General features: G+C 36.1%; 2 protein-coding genes across 3 annotated transcripts; one reads left to right on the forward strand and one right to left on the reverse strand.

Annotated features, from left to right (window-relative positions):
• Window positions 1–1,193: 1,193 nt before the first annotated feature.
• On the forward strand, window positions 1,194–5,836 carry LOC111998768 (protein PALE CRESS, chloroplastic). The gene is made up of 7 exons (XM_065760991.1): window positions 1,194–1,368; window positions 1,483–1,550; window positions 2,626–2,820; window positions 3,175–3,261; window positions 4,326–4,376; window positions 4,652–4,831; window positions 5,436–5,836. The coding sequence occupies exons 1-7, from the start codon at window positions 1,239–1,241 to the stop codon at window positions 5,670–5,672; spliced, it is 948 nt and encodes a 315-aa protein (XP_065617063.1). The 5' UTR covers window positions 1,194–1,238; the 3' UTR covers window positions 5,673–5,836.
• A 3,986-nt stretch (window positions 5,837–9,822) lies between these two features.
• On the reverse strand, window positions 9,823–13,802 carry LOC111998769 (isoamylase 2, chloroplastic). Of its 2 annotated transcripts, none has more exons than XM_024030864.2 (2): window positions 13,631–13,802; window positions 9,823–12,722 (listed from the first exon to the last, which is right to left on the reverse strand). In XM_024030864.2, exon 2 carries the CDS (start codon window positions 12,720–12,722, stop codon window positions 10,059–10,061), a length of 2,664 nt encoding a protein of 887 aa, XP_023886632.2. In that variant the 5' UTR covers window positions 13,631–13,802; the 3' UTR covers window positions 9,823–10,058. The 2 variants fall into 2 exon arrangements, with proteins under 2 accessions (XP_023886632.2, XP_023886631.2); XM_024030863.2 differs by having other exon boundaries at window positions 9,823–12,801.
• Window positions 13,803–15,009: the final 1,207 nt, after the last annotated feature.

The raw sequence follows: 15,009 nt of genomic DNA on the forward strand, positions 1-15,009 counted from the left end.
GGTGACGGTCCTAATGAACTTGTCGGCCTCACTTGTACGTTCATAAACAAACAACGAGTATAAAGTCAACGGTTCCACCTCAAAGCTGAGAGCTGCACCTTGAGGTCAACAAACATCTGAACGAGACGACTAGAATATGTAGATGGGATAAAAAGTTGATGGAAGGAAGCTGAAGGGGATAAGCAAACCTTTGATGAGTCTGACATGGCCTTACTTGGCCTCCACGCATGAGTATATAAGGAGATATCTCGTGTCCCACAATTAACCCTAATCAAAGGGAGTCCTACAAGGAAAGGATTTCACAAGATACGCAAATTAAAGAGGCTCTCTCCCACAAGGAAAGATCTTCTAAGCCAAGGAATGAATGTCAATCCTATACTACTATAAAAACCTCAAAACCCTCACAAACCAATGTACGCATAATTGACCCCAACTCTGGCACCCTAGAGTTGTGAAAAAGTTCTCTAACTTGACCTTTGGAGGTTATTTGGCCGGTACCACACTAGTACTCTCTTGACGTTTTCTTTTTTCTGTGTTGCGCAGGTGTTATCTTGAGCACGTGAGGACCATGTGACTCACTGACGATTTTCTGCATCATCATATCATATATAATTTTTTAAAATGTAAATTTTCAATTTATTCTACAAATTCCTTTCATGGAGATGATGAAAGAGGATAATCTTGAGTCATATATCAAACATCCAACAACAATAAAATTAAGAAAAATGTTATATCCAAACACTTTCACAATAAATTTCAAGTGAGAGATTGTTATTTATGGGTACTGGTAGGTAAGAAAGTAATTTTAGTGATATGTTCATCTTAAAACCAATAAAAACTTAGTACTTAGAATTTATTGCGAAAATTTGTAAAAATATTGTGAATATAGCATTTCTTTAAAATTAAAACGTACCTCTATTCTTTTTACTTACTACTAATACAATATAAGTTTAAGGATACAACATTTTTTAATTTTTACAGCAATTGTCGTGTTTTGTTGTGATCATTCCATAATAAAAATAATAAAAATAATGTTGTTGCAATTAGAAAGTGACATATTACTTTTTTGATTAAAATGTGAATATATTGACTTTATTTTAGCCATGGGCCAAGTACATGCCGAAGTGCTTGGGCCTATTCTGTGTATGAAAGTCTTGGGCCAAGTACATGCCTAAACTACATTCTCCATTATTAACATCTCTGACCCACTGAGCTCTCTCTAGCTATCTCAACAGAAAATGGAGGCAAATGTGTTAGCACTAACGTGCTTCGCTCCCCCGCCATTACCAACTTTCTCTGTTGCCCTCGGAAGGCTTCCAATAATTCCTCACCCTTCTCCCTTCAAGCCCAAGCACTCACACTTCTCAGGTTAGTCCCCACCACCACAAACACCATATGCACTTTCAAAAGTTTTTGTCTTTGCTAATTTTAAAGTTTTTGTTTTCGTTTTTTTGGGTTCTTTGGTTGGGATTTGATAACCAGTTCTGAGGCGGTGTATGAACAAGGATGAGCCGCTTATAGACGGGCTTCCAAAGGAGTATTATGATGATGTATGTATGTATGTATGTAGTTGTTGATATGTATCCGCTATGGCATTCTTTGCACCTTTTCTTAAATGGGTGTCTCTTATTTTTCTTGTTTTGCTATATTGACTGGATGATTGTTCGTTTTTGATTATTGGGTATTCAAATTTATTGATTTCCTGAGATGGGTCAATGGTAGATTTGCCATATATGCCACCAAATCATTAATCTGTATGTGTGTGCTTATATATATATATATATATAGGTATAGTGTTTGTGAAATGGTCTATGGCAGTCTCCGTGTGTAACTTTGCTAAAGGAATTTATTAGAGTGGGTCTTATTGATTTGTTTTCGAGCTGATAACTAAAGGCCCACTGATTCTGCTACACTTAGTCCTGACTAGAGTGTTTTGGAATTTTTAATACAAATTAAATACAGTAAAGGAGTGTGTTGGAATAATTTGGTACCACACCAATAAATGGTTTGGTATGTTTTGACAGCGATCACATATTTGAGATTTATGTGTGCAAAATTACATCATGCAGGGTCATGTTACACTTGAGCCTCTATTACTATGAAAAATATTAGAATAGCTTAAGAAGTTAGGCTTGACTCAATCTCAGTCAATTTGAAGTGCTTTTCTATAACAGCTTTAATGGAATGCCTTCATAGCTTACAAATTGAGCAGTCTGAGTTTATTGTTTGTGAAATTACAAATGACTGCAAGTTAAAAGACGAACCTCTTTTCACAGTTGCCTGTTACCAGTTAAGAAAAATTGATTTTGAATTATATTGCTTTGTCCATGTCCTCCAGAATTAAATTTGATTTATAGCATTACTGTTTCCCATTTTATTACTTTCATATATAGCTTAATCCAATGTTATAATTTTCTTATTCTTGAAATATTTTGTTTAGATTATGATCACTCCCTCAATTGAATGGTTTACTGGTCCTGATTGATGGGTTTTGGGGTATCGTGTGCATTCTGTATATAACAATACGTTGCCTAAATGTAAAACCCACATTCTTATTATGTTGAACTCATGTAACCTCTAAGATATGCACTATTTGGAAAGTTGCATTAACCTACTCTAGGTTAGGAATGGCAAGCACGGCAACGGGAAAAGACAAAGGAGCTTCATCGAAGACGTCAACAGGAAGAAGAAGAAGAGGAAAGAAAGATTGAAGAGTATCGTGAAATTGGCACACGCTTGAAAGGGTATCCAGAAGAAGATGTCAGAAAAGCACGGAGATTGGTTTCGAGCTTGATCAGAGCTGCTGAAGAAGTTGAAGAGGTAATCATAAATTGCAGTATTCAAGCCTCACAAATGGCTTAATCTGTCAAGAGATTAAGACTTTAAAATTATGAGAATGTGTTCATTTCTAAAGAGTGCTTTCTGCATACACACGGGTCAATAGAAGTCCTTCTGAAAAGTAAAAGCCCTTTCCTTTTCCCTTTTCCCTTTTTTGGCTGCTTTTGTTTTCTTTATGAAGGAAATATTTATGTCTCATATCTAAGGACATCTCATTTCGTTGCTGTCCATAGTCATACGTCCTTTGTAGCTTGTAGCATTTTCCATAAGTGGGAAGCTGAGTCAAACTATTCATGTAGGATAATTGTGACTATTGATTAACTTTCTTATATGCAGGAAATTGAGAAAGCTGCTGAGAAAGGAGAACTCAATGAACTTGTTCTAATGGTCATATGGAATCGCCTTGATCTTGCTAGACGTGACGTAAGTTAGTCTTTTGTTGTCTCTAAATTTTGTGCAGCATCTTTTCTTTTAATGCAATGTTGTTGTAGTGTAATGTTTTACAAAAAATTTTTAGTGTGCCAATGTAAATGTTTGCAATCACTGATTATTGTAATGTTCAAACTTGATGGCTGCCTTTATTAATTTCTCTATAGGTGTAGGAGTGTTTATTGCTTCTCAGCATTAGTTTCATAAGTTTCAAAGATTTGTAAATACTTATAGAACCAATTTTTGTTTTTTCTATATTTAAAAGAAAGTTTGTTTTTACATGAGTTTGAAGAAAATAATATGTATCATAGATTAGAATCTGGAATTTATGAGTATCAAATTCTCAACTAATATTTCTAATGAAGGAAAAGTCATGAGGTTACTATGATTAGCTATTTCTTATAAGCAAGGCATCCACGTTGATTAAGGACTCTGATGACCAAAGTTACTCTAAATCGCATATTACTTATGATTATTTGGAGAAAAAGAGAGTTCAAGGTCTTCTTTAAGGAGGCTTCTCTTACTTAGAAAAGAATAAGGTATCAAACAAATAGAGAAATTAAAGACCATTGAACCTTCAATGTCAATCTGATATCCAACACAACACCTGTAACTTAAGGAAAATCAAGCTCATACTGGTCATGGGTTGAGAAAGGGAATTTAAATCAATATCTAATTTCTCATTGTTCCTCAACAACTCAATGGTAAAGCAGTTGGTTGTTAGCTGACTGTTCATAGGTTTTACTACATATGTCTAACAAATAAATTTGCTCAAGCCTCTTAATTTGTATTTTTGTTTTAAGGCAAGAATTGGGAACTTATTTGTTCTTTTTAGCATAAGGGTTTGCCTTGTCTTTTTTTTTTTTTTATTTTTTTTTTTTTTTTTTTTTTTTTTTTTTTTTTTTTTTTTTTTTTTTTTTTTTTTTTTTTTTTTTTTTTTTTTTTTTTTTTTTGGTTCCTTGTAAATCTTAATAGTATGAGTTCAGTAGAACTTAATATAATGCAGTCTCTTTATCTCTCTCTCTAATGTTGATTTATATATTTATCTCATTTTCCAGGAAGAAAAGGATGTTATAAGAAGTCTTGATCTGTTATATAGAAGGGTTGAGGTATACACTACTTTTCATATAATAGTGCCATGCTTAAATTCATTTGTTTCAATACACAGGTGGGTTTTAACTTTCAAAACCAAATGCTGAACGTTGTTAAATCTTATCTGAAATCGTGCTGATTTTTAGTAGAATCCTTACATAATTATTCCAGTCTAGCACATCTTGCACCGTGACACTCCTTTAGGCCCTTTCCATTTTGTAGTTTACTTTCTTCGTTGCCTTACTTGGGAGAGAATAGAATTATAAGCTTTGAATTTTACTTAATATTGTAGACTGAGATTTTGAAATGGGAGGCTACTCCTGCCATGAGACTGCTCAATGATCTTTTGAATATGCATGATGGGTTTGATGATGAAGGCTTGATGAAGGAATGCAAAAAACGCACGGTTGACACCTTTCCAAGAGAGGATCCATTTAGCATTCTTGTTCCAGCAGGATTTGACATTGATAAGGTATGCTGCAAATATACAAATTATATTTCCTATGGCTTTAATCAAACTACATGATAGCCACAACTAGCGTGTTTCTTGTAGAATTCACGGATCTTTTCTTTTTCATCTGTATGATGGTGCCTTTTCTTTTAGCTGTACCGAAGAAATCTATAAGGGTATAGAATGACATATTGGTCATTCTCATAGAAACCTCTCTTGCATGCACACATTCAAGGAATCAGGAGTGGCATCAGGCCACCAGGACAATCTCTGCATGTAGGGACAAGCGCATAACCATTCTTTTCGTGAAGGCACAGAATGAAAAATTATGGGAGTTGGTATTGATTGTAGGAAGTACCTAGACTAATTAGAGGAACATTCACATTTCTCCTTCTTGGGCGGTAAAATAAAAGCATGGCTCTATTATATCCAAGATAATGGAATATTTTTCTAATGGGAGATCATTTAATGTTCAAGATAAAACTAACCAGTCTGGGATTGCTTCATTCAACTTTGGAGCAGATGATATATGTCACAACTAGATCTAATATAAACACTATATCCTATTGGTCAAATTAATTTGTGTTTGATTTAACTTCATAACGGCTTACTTTTTCCCCAACAGCATCAAGGGCCACTTCGACCTCCACTTGAAGCTGATGATACACTTTTAAGGGTAGACTTTGTCAGAGAGGTTAATGCATTGCTACAAGAGGTCCGGTATCAACAAACTGAAGCACAGCATGGACAAGATTTGTTTGATCCTGAATCTGTTGCGAGTAGGTTGAAGCAACAGGAGAAACAAAGAGCCATACGCCAAGTAGAATCACTGCTGGACCTGGCCTTAAATTTGAAATGGTAGCCATACTTTGTCCCTTTTATTGCTAATATGGGGTTTTGGAATCCCAGTTTGCTACATTTGTATGTTGTGCCTGGGTTTATTGTAGCATTTGTATTTATATTAGGACCTTTGTGCGCTTATATGACAGTTGATCTATAAAAGAAATTATGTTTTTTTGTGCACAATTTCAAATTGGAGTTTTCTTCTCCTTTCCTTTTCTTCTTTTTTCAATGAATATAAGTTTCCTTCAACCAAACAGGAAAAATACATGAAAGCTCCCAGCTGTGAAAATCTCATGCAGTTAAAGAACGTACCGTGATACAATGAACTCAAGTAGTGGTTACTTCTTCACTGCTATAAGAACACTGCCAACTCATGCTAAAATTTGTAGTGGCACCCAAATCAACTAAGACAATGCCTATCTCTCCAGTATTAACATATGAAGAAGCAAGTAATATCAACATGACAAATAAGGGGGTGGGGTGGGGGGGTAGGGGAAATGAAAGAAGTATCGAGTGGACTTATCTTTTGCCCATTAAAAATGAAAACAATCCCAATTCCCCTCTCTTGACTGGGCTTATGTCCATCTAATATTGAACTTAAGGGGGAGGGGTTGTCGCGGAGGGGAAATGAAAGAAGTATCGAGTGGACTTATCTTTTGCCCATTAAAAATAAAAACAATCCCAATTCCCCTCTCTTGACTGGGCTTATGTCCATCTAATATATTAGTGGTAGACCAAAAATGAGGCCTATAACTTGAGGCTAAAAGGGTATTTTCCTGTCTGTAAATTATCCTAATTGTCCAAAGATTAATTCACAAAAGCTACCCCTCTCAATGATTGCTTCTTGCATCTCTAACTGAAATCAAATTCTTCCTTCACCAAGCAAAATAAGGACAAGTGCATGAGTTTGTGTTCCTTAAATTGAACACAACTTATAGTTGAGATTAAATGAACCAAACTAAAGATGAATAATTGAGTTAGTGGTTAATTACTATTTTCTTTTATGCAAACAAAGCCCCAATCTTGAGAAATTGAGGCAATTTATAGCTATGGCTGATTTAGTTAATGGGTTACAATAATAGAGAGTTAAAACCTGCTATTATTGTTATGCAAGCAAAAATAGTAGTAATACACCACATCCACATATAAGAATATTATCACCATCTTCTTAGCTGTTAATCAGAGTCTTCCAATCACAAAAGCTCCCCTTCTCAAAACCATATTGCTTCTTGCATCGTTACACTGACATCAAATTCTCCCATCACCAAGCAAATTAGGAAAAGTGCATGGGTGTGAATAAAATTGAACAATTCTTATATAACATGATCGTCCAAAAGTTAAGATTCAATGAACTAAACTAAAGACGAATATTTGAGTTAGTGGTTCATTACTATTGTCGTTCAAGCAAACAAAGCCCCAGCCTTGTGAAAATTGAGGCAATATATAGCAATGGCTGGTCATTGCTTTTAGTTGATGGGTTACAATAATAGAGTTAAAACTTGCTATTATTGTTATGCAACAAAACCTCAATCTAAGAAAGATTTTCTGTATGAATGTAACCAGTAACCAGAAAATTGATAGTCCAAGCAAGATTGAAAATATGCACATCACTAAACTATGAAAACAGTGCTTTGACGCCTTCAAGCTCAGATGGACATGCATGTGAGATGAATCCATATAAAAAATTTATATCATTCAGTTAAATTTTAAAATAAAAATGTTTTTAAGTAATTGAATTTTGAACTGCTTACTATAGTTTACACAAATGTTTCTACAGCGTTAGGACTTCGGATTTAACATAACAAGAATTGTTTTTATAATCTTAATTTCAGAGGTTCTGAAATTAAGGCTACATCATGCTTTGATTCAAGATGGATGTTAAACATCGAACTTAGGAAGTTGCAATAGAAATTAAGTAATGACCAACAAAGACAAGAAAATATTTTACACCAAGAAAAAGGTATTATAAAAAATTATAATCTATAATATATTTTTTTCTTTCCGTTTGGAATGGAAGATACTAAACAAGAAGGCATAGCATCAACCAGAGAGGTCCAATAAAACTTACTACTTCAAAAAACCAAAAACGAAATGACGGTTTTAATCAAAGTGACAAGTGCAAGGGTGTGTACTAAATTGAACACAACTTAAATAACATGATCATCTAACATCAAGTTAAAGATTCAATGAACAAACTAAAGAAGAATAATTGAGTTAGTGGGTAATTACTATTATTGTTCATGCAAACAAAGCCCCCCAATCTTGAGAAGATTGAGGCAATTTGATTATTATTGTTATGCAATCAAAGCCTCAATGTAGGAAAGATTAGCAAATTTCACTATAAATTTCAGGCCTCTGTTTCTCTCTCTCTCAAGTCTCAACTCACCCATCTTCTTCTTTGCATTCTCCACATCTCCATTGTGAAAACATGTCCTCAAGTGAGCCAAACTTGGGTGGCTGGAGCTTCTTCCAAGCTAAAATTAACAACAATTCCCACACTACCGCAGAAATCTTAGGTGATGATACAGGTGCGGTTGTCCCTGAAAACAAAAAAATTAGTACTGAAAAGAATTCTCAAAAAAAGCAGCAAGTTTCATCTTCATCATCAAAGAAGAATGATGAAGAATGTAGGAGTAGTAGTTTCCCAGCACTGTTGAGCTCGAGTGCTGTGCTGCGTATTGTGCCTCATAGAAAAGGTGGTCGCCTCATTCTTCAAGCTGTGCCTATCCATGAAGAAGAAGAAGACAAAGCTGAAGAAAAGTGAATTTTAATAATGAATTAAAGCTAGTTTTATGTAGTATAGTCTAGTGGGTTCATGTGAGAAGAGTTTCCTTGTTATGTTTAATTTTCTAGTTTGTTTTTTTAAGTTATGATGTATTATCTGTCAGTTATGGTATTGTGTTATTATGGTTATTTGACATAGTAGTCAAAATTGTCGTCCATGTATTAATGCATTGCAATGCTCTGTTTTTGTACTCTAAACAGAGCAAATTCTCTGTTCTGTTCTGTAGGAGAAGAGTTCTGTAATAGACTTAAACGACACCATTTCAATTGAACATTAGTTAAGTAAGACGCGTGGCGTGGTAAAGTTAAACAGAAACAGCATTGTTCAGCTGTAAATCTCTTCATTATTTGAAATTCTTCTATAAGCCTAAAGGACTAAAGCTGTGGTCACTTCTACTACACTTCTTAAAGAGTTCAGAGTTTAGTGGATGTGACAATCAATGGCCTATCCCAAACTCCCCCATAATAAAAGTTGAACTGGTTCCATGATGTTACACCATCTCTACAACACAAATGCTAGTAACAAGTTATATTTGAGTGCTTACTGTATCATGATTAACAAGGAGCACGTAATGAATCAAAACTCCTAAACCATCATCTGCAGTTTTTATGTAGTAGTTCATTTTTCAAGCTTCATCTAATAACTAAGCTTCAATTGCCTAATGATTAATTATGCACAGCAGCACAAGCGAAGAGATTTTCTAAATCATCCTCTCCAATCAAATTCACTTCTATTCATTTATTGGAACCTTTCTAAAGAAGAGCTTGCCTCTAACCAATAAAACCAACTGACAACTAAATCCACCTGACAAAACCATTTGCCAGCTAATCTAGGGGCATTCACTATGCAGTTTATGTTCATGCCAAATCAATCATTCACTTAAGCACAAAACATCACCTAGTTCAGCACTTTGAGCTTTATTTAATCACACAAAACCGAACACATCCTCATACACTAAACTAAACACAGTTCTGCTAAAACCAATTAAAACATGGAATAAAAAACAAAACCCATTGGTGAGAGCACTGCCCTTCATTGGGCCTATTGAGAAAATATGTATGGGTTCGCCTGGTGTGTACTGAACCCAAGCATACCCTACAGGCAACCAATATTCAATTCTTTTGGCTGAGAATTCTTTAAAGGAAAAGAAATTGAACAAAGAAAAGGTCTGTTGCTGCATAGAATAGAAGTTTTGCCCCCAAAGTACAGGTTTGCATGACTAAACCTTGAAACGTTGACTGAATCGGTTTTTCCACATAACGTACAACCATGTGTGATTGTGAACGTGTTGGAACTGTGTAAATCGGTGAGAGCACTTTAACCCAAGCATGTCCATGCTTAATTTCTGGACATAATCACTTGAAGCAGCTTAAAAAATTATATCTTTAACATAAAACTAAATGGGATTAATATAATTGTCACATCATTTGGTAAAGATAAAAATAATAATCTTATTAATGAATTTACACAGATTTTTCCAGCAGCTATTGACTACTAAAAGAACATTATGATCTGCTGCACTTCAAGTTTATTATTACATTATTATACAACAAAGGGGTTCAACCTCGCACAGTTACTAACTTTGCATTGTGGAAGGGGAAGAGTAGGTCTGGGAAATTTTCAGTTACTTTTTAGGCTGCTGCTAGCTTCAAATAGAGCACAACTGTGAGACTTCATCTCATAAGCAACTGATTCTGCCATCTGCTCAGGAAGGGTTTCACCACTGGTTGAAAAAAACCCTGGGAATGGAAGAGCTGTGTCAACCAAACAGCGCCATGACATCCCTTCTGGGGGTTGGGGCAGAATAACACTCTCTGAAAGGTCAGCTGCATTGAAAGCAATAAATAAATCACCCCTCCTTACATGGGAAGAAGATTCAGAGTTCAATGAGCTCTCCACTTCGTCAGCCCTCAATGTCATGGCCAGGAATCTGCAGGATGGATCTTCCCATTTAGGAGGAGACTGGTCACTTCCATGCCACTCAATATTTTCTTCTTTCAGGAAATTCCTTTTCTGAAGAAGATCACTTCGCCTCATTCTCAACGAACTCAAAAATGAGATGAATTGCGAGGTCTGAATACTAAAACCCGTTTTTAGAGTATTCCAATCAAGAGGTTTTCTATCACTATATGCAGGGGAACCACCACAAGATTGGCCACACTCATCTCCCATGTTAAGAATAGGAACACCCAATGAAATATAAAGCACAAAGAGAAAATTACGGATTTGTTTAAGCCGTCTTTCAAGGACAGTGGTGTTATCTGTAGGTCCTTCTTCCCCACAATTCCAACTTAACTGTGAAGCTAACGCATCATTACTGAAGCTGACTAAGTCCACAAGAGTTAATCCAAAATTTCTAGCAATGAAATTGAAAGAGAATGCTGGGCCTCGTCCATCTGAAAAGATGTCTCCACTCCCACAAAGCCGTGTCGCAAGGTCACTTAGAAGACCCTCACCCCTCCAAAAATTTCTCACATCGTTACAAAATTTTGTATCAATTTCTGCCCATCTCTTCCAATGAGGAAAACGAGTTTCCTTTGGTAGCATGTCACGTGGATCCCAGCAATCTGCAATGATTTTGGTCTTTGAGAGTAGTGGATCAAAAGAAATTGCTTCAACCAAGGGAGGGCGAGACAAGTATTCTCCATGAAACCCTCTCAACAAAGATGAAGCATTTATGAAACAAAATCCATCAATATGAAACTCAGTCACCCAATATTGCAGACTATCCAAAATCAATTGCTGCACAATAGGATAATTACAATTCAAATAATTTGTTGCTTCCAAATCCTCACCTTCATTCACATGATAATAGGATATATCATCAATGCCTTGCAGTGATCCAGCCACAGCAGTATGAGTAAAAACAACTTCCAACAAAACTTCTATCCCGTTGGCATGCAATTTTTTTACCATCTCCTTCATCGAGTTAATAGCAGATACAGAACCACCAGAAGGTCCATACAGATTCGTGGGTGAAAAGAAATGACAAGGAAAATATGGTCCATTTTTCTCATCAAACGAGAAAATTGGCTCCAGTAAAACAGCATTCATGCCCAGATCTTTAAAATGCTGCAACTTCTCTGTCAAACCAATGAAGGTCCCAGCTACATCAGTAGCTAGCTGGCTAGATTTGTGCTCAGTAAAGTGCCTCACATTTAACCGGTACACCACTAGTTTTTCCATTGGTAAGTAAGGATGAGTATCATCACCCCAGTCAAAACCAGGTTCCTTGCATAGTCGTCCAAGATACTTCTGAGATCCATCACTACTAGGAATAGAATTTACAATAATCTTAGCATATGGATCCAAAATAATTTGCCCTGCATCAAATTTATTATTGTTTCTCTGAAGTAGAGACCCTTTGCACCGATAACCATAGCTCACAAAAGTCCATGCACTTTCAAATGAGGCATGCCAGATGTCACCAGATCGATTGATGTATGGATCTAGATCAAGCTCTAAAGCAGGTTCTTCTGCTTTTGCATCATCATAGAAGCATAAAATTACACCTTCTACATTTCTTGAAAAAATTGCAAAGTTCATGGAACCATCAGGTGAAAAGGAGAGACCCAATGGAGCTGGATAACCTTTACGAAAACCAACTGGCACACAAAATTTTGTCTTCCTATGACTTCTAATTTCTGAGCCACGGGAGCCAGAATCTGATGGTAATTTTAAAATAAATGAGAGATAGAAGGGAATTTGTTTTGCTTCAAACTCTAACTCAAGTGCAAACATGCCAGCAGAGGTCTGTATGAATGGGGTTTCACTGGTTGAGGTTCTAGAATCTGGAACTGAACTTTGAACATCCAGAGGTATGAAACTTGACGAATCAGCTCTGTACCTGCCCCAACTTGATATCAGTCTATCATCGCTGCTTTGTAGTTGTAACGATGAAACTTCAATATTCACAGCATATTTGACACTTGTCTTTCTAACAAAAACTTTCACCTGACCACCAACTTCTGTCCAAAATAGATAAGTTAATGCCTTTTCCCGATTATCAGCTTCAGTAATTGTACTGACTTTCTGTTCAATTTCCTCAACCAAAACTCGTGATGTAGCAAACACTCTTGAATTAAGATTCCGACAAGAAGATTTCACCACATTCTGTGAAACTTCATCACAAATTAGCCTTCTTTCCAAATCCATTTTTTCAAAGCCATATCTGATGTGGTTTCTATATATATAATGACAGGCAGGTGACGATTTAGAAACATCACTGATTCCACACTTCAAATAGCCGGACTGTATTGCAAGTGATGGTGGAAGAGTTGCCATCTATTGTCCAAAAAGCATATCCCAAACAAGAAAGAGGGTAAGATGAAGAAGATTATCCTCCTAAATTTGAAAGTTTTTTCTGTTCAAATTTCAAAATAGTAAGAAATTAATTTTTGAATAAATAGATCAAACAGAACATTTAGTATTGTGGCCAATTTCCCTAATATTAGTTTATACCAAGAAACAGACTAAAGAAATCATGTTTGACTTGCATGACTTAGCTGCAGGACCAAATTTAAACTGTAGTGTTGCAGAAATAAGCCAGACTGAAAAGCTTCAATTACATGCATTAGCAGAAGATAACTTCACATATAGTTAAAGCAAAACACGGGAGAAAATTGTATCAACAGATCCCCAAAATTGTTTCCAAACAAGATATCGATTTCCCTAAGATGTGCTTATGTAAAATAGTCAATTCACAACAACGTATAGACTCATTTTAAATGCTATCATTGAACACAAAGTAATCATTTTTAAATTCTACTTAATGCAATTAAACTATTCAATGCCCACAAGATGCCGAGAAAAGGCATAAAATTTATTTGACAATGAACTGGACCATCATCAGATTATCGAGACTAGAAAGATATACAAAATAAATAAGCTCGTAAACACTAAAATTAAATTACACCCAGTTGAGAAAAAAAGCTAAAAGTACAGAACAAATACTTCAAATCATCAAAACAATGATACCCAGAAGCCAAAACCAATAACAAATTCAGATCATGAAAACAGTGACACCAAGAAGTCAAAAACCAAGAACAAATACTTCAAATTATCAAAACAGGTACACCCAGAATCCAAAACCAAGAACAAATACTTCAAATCATCAAAACGATGATACCCAGAAGCCAAAATCAAAACTTTACATTCAAACACAATCAAACGAGAGAGGGAATGGAACTTACATCATGGGGTTTCCTCAGTGTGAGAAGCTGACATGTTCCATTAGATGAGAAAGAGAGTCAGAGAGAGAGAGAGAGAGAGAGAGAGTTTGCGTTGTCACCGCACAACGGAGCTAAGCTGATAGTGATAGAGATTTGGAGAATTTGGATGGAACAAGTGCACGAGTCACGAGTGTTCGTTAATGGTACGACGCTTTTTTATAGGTTACTCAATCCTCACCATTAGATCTGACATGTTGAGAAACAGTTTTTCCTTTAACGGTCAATATTGTACTTTTATTTTTCTTTTAATAAGTGATGCATGAAGAATGTACGGTGGTACATCTTTTCATTCAAACAGTTAAATTGAGTGAATTAATTGCCCATCTAGCCAACCCATGGGCTACATTCTTTCCTTGTCAAAGAATATGGGTAAAGCTAATACAATCAAAAGAAGAGACTAACAATTTTACATCTTGAATCAAATGACCGTGTAAAGCTAAAGATAAATCTGAGTTGATCAGCTCCTTGTAAATGGTGTCCGAGTCTCCTTCTACAGTTGCAGTAGTGATGCCGAGCTCCAATGCAAATTCAACTGCTCTCCTCAACTCTATAGCCTCTACCTGAGCCACGATTGCTGTAAGGGGAATTTGCTGTGACAAAGATGCCATAACAATTCCTTTCGAGTTGCAAATCACAACTCCAATTCCAGCTCTTCCTTGCTCTGAGAAAATAGCTCCGTCGTAGTTTACTTTAAAACCACCTAAGTCTGGCGGCTTCCACCTGGTGTGCTTCTGGGTAGCAGTTTCGAAATGGTTGGATGAGCGTGTTGAAACTCAGCCTTCCTTTCCTTCGCCAAGTTGAGGATTTGGTTCAAAGGACACATAGCTTCCTTGAACCGAATATGATTTCCGCAGTTCCATACAGCCCACCCTGTGAATGCCAGTAGTGCTGTGTCTTTGTTCTCTGAGAAAGCATGTGTAAAAATATCCATCACAGGTTTCCCTTCCAATGCCGAGATCTAGCTCCATTGTGGGTCTAATTTCCATACCTCCTGCACATCAGAACAAAAGAAAACAACATGTGAACCATCCTCATTCCTCACCTTACAGTTTTCACACAGGGCATCTTGGACAATTTTCTTGTGACACAAGTTGGCTTTTGTTGGAAGAGCTTCCCTACAAGCTCGCCAAACAAAGTTTTTTACTTTGTTAGGAACCTCCAATCCCCGTACATTTCTCAACTGATTCAGTGCAGCACCCTCATGCAAGAAACGATAACCTGATTTGACAGAGTGTGGGCCTGTTGGAGTGAAAGGCCATAGTAGCATGTCTTGTTGACTGGATGAACTTAGGGGGATGCTTTTTTATAACTTTTGCTTCTGCCACTCCAAACACATGGTC

Source organism: Quercus suber, unplaced genomic scaffold (genome assembly GCF_002906115.3).
Source record: "Quercus suber isolate HL8 unplaced genomic scaffold, Cork oak 2.0 scaffold_390, whole genome shotgun sequence".
Classification (NCBI taxonomy): domain Eukaryota; kingdom Viridiplantae; phylum Streptophyta; class Magnoliopsida; order Fagales; family Fagaceae; genus Quercus; species Quercus suber.

What these genes read in the sequence shown, in the direction of transcription:
- LOC111998768 (XM_065760991.1), top strand. Translation starts at nt 1,239, where the DNA reads ATGGAGGCAAATGTGTTAGCACTAACGTGCTTCGCTCCCCCGCCATTA. An exon ending in CAAGCACTCACACTTCTCAG is followed by an intron (nt 1,369 to 1,482) that starts GTTAGTCCCCAC and finishes TTTGATAACCAG; the next exon opens with TTCTGAGGCGGTGTATGAAC. An exon ending in TGTTATATAGAAGGGTTGAG is followed by an intron (nt 4,377 to 4,651) that starts GTATACACTACT and finishes TTAATATTGTAG; the next exon opens with ACTGAGATTTTGAAATGGGA.
- LOC111998769 (XM_024030864.2), bottom strand. Translation starts at nt 12,722, where the DNA reads ATGGCAACTCTTCCACCATCACTTGCAATACAGTCCGGCTATTTGAAG.